Here is a 6,421-nt window from a genome sequence, read left to right on the forward strand (position 1 = left end):
TCCTCTCATAGCTCGAAATGCTGCAAACATCGCCACAATACACGACTTTCCTTCTCCAGTGCCAACCTGAATTAATCGCCCTGTTTTGGAAAGAGCCATAAGACACAAGCTCACAATCTGTGTCACTCGTGGTCTAAAGTGAGTTTTCTCAGCTGCTTGACAGAGCCTCAGCAAGTCTTTCTTCAAGCCACTCCTCTGTGATCCATCATTGCCTGAAGTAAGATCTTCATGAACTGATGATACAATGTCTCTCACCTCATCTAAAAGCTTTTCATCAATTTGGTTTAACTGTTGTTGACGGATTTCCTCAATAATTTCATCCAGTTGCTTTTCTTGTTCATCAGCTAAACATGTCTTTAGGTCTTCATCTGTTACATTCTCGTCTTGGACCAGCTCAATAAGTGTCTTTCCTCTTTGACATCTCCAACTGGGATTTATATAATGAATCTCTATACAGTGCAACATTCCCAACATCCATGAGAGGAAATGTGATCTGTCATTTGTTGAATTTGACTCAAATCGTTTCATAAGAGCATCAAACAAGTCAACAGCAACTGTTGGGCTCCATTTGATATTTGTAACCAGTCCTTTCAGCTTGTTGAGGAGAAGCTCTTCATTGATTTCAGTTGTCAAGACACTGGTATGGTTGGTTAAAGCTTTGATTCTGCTAAACAATTCTAGGCCCCTGGGACTTGCGTCAGTGTCACCCATTATCTGGAAAAAATATGATGTATGGTCAGAACATAATAGGTAAAAATTAGGACTGATAGATATTTTTATAGTTTTACATTATATAGCTGTTAAGAGGGTCTTTTTAATTGTAATTTGAACAACCCTTGGTCAATTTTGATTGAATTCAGGAGCTATGGCATTCGAATTCCTTATTGTTCTGATTCACGCCTCAAATGGGTATTTTAGTAAAGCCAAAACATGATTTCTCAGAAAGAAAGTTGAAATAATTATAACTGTTGGACATAACATAAAATTATAGTTTGTTACATTATCACGTCACATGTTTCTATGTAAAGTAACACTGAGAATACCATTTAATGAAACATTTAAAATATTAATATAGAATGGGGGAAAAACACTACGCCTCTCACACACAAGTCTATTGACCAATTAGAAAACTAAATTTATAAATACAAAGAGAGGTGAATGGAGAGGCCAAGTACAATACATCCAGACAGTTTGTTTTTTAGTTTTAAACTAAAAACCAAAATATGAATAAATCATGGGATTTTTTTTAAACCAAAAGTGGAAAAACAGAGCCGTTTCCGTTTTTGTTGTCAGAATTTGAAAATGAAAAAACAAGACATCAAATTAGAAGAAATCCTTATTGAATTGAAGAACGAAGAAAGGTAGTCAGGTGGCATGGAAATAAAGTAAATATTTCCAAATAAGAGCCAAGTGGATAGAATGGCCATTCTATAATTTGTAACATTATACAAGCACATCTCTTTTTTGCTTCGCATTAAGACATGAAAAATATTTGATCAAACATGTGTGATGTATTATTTACTTGCATAGCATGAATTAATAAACTAAGTAATTAATATGTGGAAATACACTGTGTAGTCCTTCCCAGATGGTGTTGTCAAAAATGACCAGCAGAGGTCCCCACTACAGTAGCAAAGAAAGTTGTGCTGATCAGACAATCATTCTTTTCACTTTCACTTCCTGAATATAAAAGGGTCAGTATTTGTGTCTGTGTATGCCGCTGAGTGAAACCCACCATCAGTTAGAGTGTCCACACAAAAAACTAGATAGACCTGACTGACAGTTGTATTTTCAGCTATAGATAGTGCCTCTGGAGGTACCCATTTCTGCTGTGAACCTAGCCACAAGTTGACCCCATGCATAAAGAAAGGTAAAAAGGTAATGCAAAGGGGAAATAATAAATGGATAGACAATCTAATAATAAATAAATAAACAACAAAAATGAAATGGAAATTTAAATGGGAAATTAGATAAATGGGAATTAATAAAGGGTAAATACAAAAGCGAATTAAAACAGAAATATTAGTTTATGTTACAATATATTAATTAAATTAATAAAGTATAAAGTATTTATTTTTGATATTATTTTTGCTGAATTCAGTTTGTCAAATTACATTTTGTGATCCTCTGAGCACCACCTAATAAATCCCATCTACATATTGTGTCATAGTGGACACAGAAATCTTAAAGATGAATGCATTAAAACCTGGGCAAATAAAACCAAAACCATCTGCATGACTTCACTACCACTACAAGCACATCACACAGCTATCTTACTCTAACAATGAAAAAGAAATCACAAATATACAGCAAAATACAGGTATTATAACTTTTCACTGTTTAGGTTAAAGTCATGAATTCACTGTCTGTATTTTAGTAGTAGCCTCATACTCACGTCTGAACAGGATGCAAGAGATGAGAAGTGATATAACTGACATGCAAGACTGTTACAGCCTGACCCTGACTGTCTTCATTTATTTCTGTTTCTATTTTAGTAGGAATTCCCCGGACTTTTTTACGATGGTTGAAACATGGTTTTCCTTTCACTTTCTTTACAATCACGTGGCATATTTCTAGCACAAATATCAAGGAGTGCTTAAGGGACCTGTGGTGACCCATCTTAAATATGGTTTTCCAATGAACAAATCATGTGCAAAAATGTTGTCATCATACCTTTGATATCTACTACTAAGTGATGTTAAATGAATATTGGTCAAGATGTTTTTTCACAGGCTACAGAGTAGTTTAAGATACAATTCACTTCCTTCAGTGTTAAAATCAATCAAATATTATGTATAAAATTAAATCAACTGCAGGGTTTATTTTTACAGTATAGCTACATATCGTATTGTAAAAATATTTGTTTATTTGCATGTGTTGTGATTTTTTTGCAGGCCATGTGTTGTCAAATTGATTAATATGTGCCAAATAGAGCACTGCAGGTCATAATGATTAAGTAAAAGTAGAAATGCAGTGAAATACTCCATTATAAGAATGAAAAATCCTTCTTCAGTAAAACTACATTAGTATTAACAGCAAGATGTAGTTTAATTATTAAAGTAAAAGAACTGTTTGCCCACTCTGACTGATATGCTGTTACATATGACATAATTAGATGATTACTACAGAAGCATCAGTGTGTAACAGCATGTAATGTTGTAGCTTCTAGTTTGAACTATACAGTTTTATATGAAGGACACCAGATCAATCTGGGGGAGTCCTGATAATTCACATCTGTCAATACAGTCATATCTCTTTCTTAAGGACCTTTCATTCAATAAGACAAAGAGGCAGCGTATGAAAACATTTGAAATTCAAAAGAAATTGGTTTACAGGTCCCAACCAGATTTTATGGGATTTTAAAGCAAACTATATTTAAGGAGTTGTGATATAATTGTTAGTAGAATTAAATTAAACATAAAACTACTTTTATTTGTTCCTCTTTCTAAAGACTTCTTTGGTATAATAAACAATTTGTATGGAGTCACTGATTTTATAAGAGGAATTGTGTAGTGTTATGATGTGTAGCATACACAGGCCTATAGGGGAGCATCAACTACAAAATAACATTATTTGCTATGCATCACGATAGATTGTCATACCAACGACAATTCCAAAAAGAAAAAAGAAAAAAACATAACGCTAGTATTAACCAATGAACTCTGGTTTGACTTTTGCACACTATTTCCTCTATAAACACATCAACATTTTAACTTAAACAGATTTTTCAATCTCTTGGCTGAAAAGTTTTATCAATGTGGGCAACAAAAGTTTTTCCCTCATGAATAAATTCAAATGTATGATATGGAAGATATGTTTAGTCCAGTGTTGAGATATAGTTTAAATGCATGAGTCCAGTCTTCAGTGCATGCAACCTTCAGTGCCACACTATACCACACAGTGGCAGTAATGAAATGATAATATTCAGTTCCTGTTTAGCCTTAAAACTGGAGTCTGTTTGATGTTGAGTTTATGTGATGAGTTACCTTAACAGTTAAAACGGTGAAAATAATTAAAACAGTAATCATGTGAAAGTTATTTCTTAGAATTTGATAATTATTATTACCACATATGTAAATGTAATGATATGTATTTCAAATAACTAGTCAATAATTATCAGGCTGTGTGGTTATAATAGCTTGATTTTTATTAAGCAGAATCAGATTTAATAAAAACTACAGTATACGTTATTTTACACTTCAACAAAAATATAATCACTCACTGAAAAGAAGCTAAATAACTTAAATGATCCTTATAGTATTAATCCACAATAATTATAAAATACATTTTACAGTGTTATAAGGTCTATGTTCCATTAAGTAAAATATAAAATACACATTAGTGTAGTGTCAATATCACATTATATTACTATGACATCTGACAAAATATGAATAATGCATCAAGTAAATGGATTTTATAAAGATCAAAACCAAATTTTACAACAGTGTGTGTGTGTGTGTGTGTGTGTGTGTGTGTGTGTGTGTGTGTGTGTGTGTTGCAAAAATAAAAAGTCCTATAATGTTAAGACTTATTTTATCGGCAATTGTTGATTCTTCTGCTGACTTTCAAGTTTTTTGTTCACTTAGGATCACATGGTTTTCAAAAAGGATGAGGAAGTCACCCAACATGTAGCAATGAAGGAACTTTTAAACCAAATAGATAAACGTAAATACTCTCAGCAAGTTGGAATTCAGCTGTGCTTCTTAGTTCCTGCAAGTCTGTGGCTGACAAAATTTTCCTCCTAACACCATTGTTTGCTTGATTGTTTTGTCCACATCCTGAATACCTGGCATCTAATTAAAAGTTTGTTGCATGGTCCTATGTATCTTTGAGAAAAAGCCACCCAGAGAGAACAGTGTGTCTAAGGTATAGACATGAGTCAGGCCCAGGGATTCAAGACACCTGAGTTCACTTGATATATCAAAAGAGGGATGGTTGATGACCTGGTGGATCATAAGAGGGTCTCTGGAGCGAATTACAGTCACTGATTCTGTTAAAAGCATGGCCAAGGGCAGAAAATGTAGTAGTGGAATGAGAAAGTAGACAATACTCTCCTCCACTTTTACATGCCCACCCATGTCTCTGGCCCTGTCTACCTTCTTTATGGCCTCATTAATGTTTGCCTTGAAAAACAGTAAGACTTTGTGTCTGGCTATCATGTGTTTGTCAAATCTAGTGATTGAATCGCTGCAAGGTTTGTTGATTTCTTGTGTGGAGTATCTAAGAGTGACCTCAGTTTGTTCACAGTAGAGCTCAACAGACTTGAGTGCATTTTGCAGATCTTCCAGAGCTTGATTGATACAGTTTGGATCCTGGTGTCTGTCTTGCAGGGTTAAAGATGCAAAAGCACGGTTGTAATATGCAATTGCTGCCCAACAGTGGTCCTCCTCTATGGCTTTAGTGTACATCTTGATACTCTCTGCAAGATGTCCTGTTTTGCGTAGCTCATTGCCAAAGGCAGTGTAGTGGTGCAGGTTTGATAAGGGTGATTCTCTGTGCTTGAGTTTTTGCCTGGCTCTGTCCAGGTCTCTACTCAGTCTGCTTTTCAGATCTGTGATAGAGTCATTCTCATCGAAGTTTGTAAGTAGCCACATACCCCAGAATTCATTCAGTGCAGACAAATCTGAATCTGCTGGCTTGTTGTTACTGCTTTTGTACACATCATCTAGTACCTCCAGATACTGACTGAAGAGCTCTTGCTTCTTCTTTCTCTGCGGAACATCACACTCCAAGTAGCTAGCTAGTCGTTCAGCCACTAAGTTGTCTCTGACCTCTTTAGCTGTCTTCATTGCTGACTTGGAGTTTTCAGTCAAAATATGTGACAGGAGCTCAGACATGTTTTTGGTTCCCTCTGTGCTGTGGCTTTTTTGATACAACCTCATTTGCTCCATGAAAAGATCTTGAAATAGGGGAGTGGTATCTGTAATATTTTCCAATAAAGACAGTATTTTTTTTTCCAAAACCCGCAACTGAAGTGGTCCTGACAGATGGTTGGAGCAGACAATGAGCTGAGCAGACCCAGGAGATCCTTGTCTTGCAGTGCGGCCAAATGCCTGTGCCTCCACACGAGCGTTCTTGGGCAGGAAGGTCTGCACAGCGAAAAAACCTCCAGCTGCCGTCACATGCTTAGAAACCTTAAGGTCTGTTCCACGACCTGCAAGGTTTGTTGCTATAATGACGTCTCCTGCTTTAAGCTCCTTGGCAAAGATTGCAGTATTGTCCACATTGTTGTTTATGTAAAGCTTTTTGTTTGGGACTTTATCTCCTAGAGCATGGTGGAGAACCTTTGCTCGATTGATGGTCTCACAGATGATCAACACAGCTCTTCCCTCCCTATATAGAGTAGGTTTGGTTTGTGCCGTTACAACATTACAGATTTTTTCAATCCATTCTTTTTCATCATCTACAATCACTCCTTCAA

The 6,421-nt window shown here is 35.6% G+C and overlaps 2 protein-coding genes across 2 annotated transcripts in view; both read right to left on the bottom strand.

Annotated features, from left to right (window-relative positions):
- Positions 1 to 6: 6 nt before the first annotated feature.
- LOC147818620 (uncharacterized) lies at positions 7 to 2,511 on the bottom strand (the record flags this gene model as incomplete). The annotated part of the gene is made up of 2 exons (XM_087176364.1): positions 2,396 to 2,511; positions 7 to 714 (listed from the first exon to the last, which is right to left on the bottom strand). A coding segment is annotated over exon 2 (705 nt), but the record flags the coding sequence as incomplete, so codon positions are not given.
- A 1,648-nt stretch (positions 2,512 to 4,159) lies between these two features.
- LOC147818621 (uncharacterized) overlaps positions 4,160 to 6,421 on the bottom strand; it is a 4,144-nt gene continuing 1,882 nt past the window's right edge. The window contains exon 2 of the mRNA XM_087176383.1: positions 4,160 to 6,415. Within this exon, the coding sequence (XP_087032509.1) occupies positions 4,794 to 6,415 (1,622 nt within the window). The 3' untranslated portion in view covers positions 4,160 to 4,793. The remainder of the gene's footprint in view (positions 6,416 to 6,421) is intronic.

This window comes from Seriola lalandi, unplaced genomic scaffold (assembly GCF_002814215.2).
Source record: "Seriola lalandi dorsalis isolate HSWRI2012SDOR001 ecotype SW California unplaced genomic scaffold, Sedor1 jcf7180002054549, whole genome shotgun sequence".
NCBI lineage: Eukaryota > Metazoa > Chordata > Actinopteri > Carangiformes > Carangidae > Seriola > Seriola lalandi.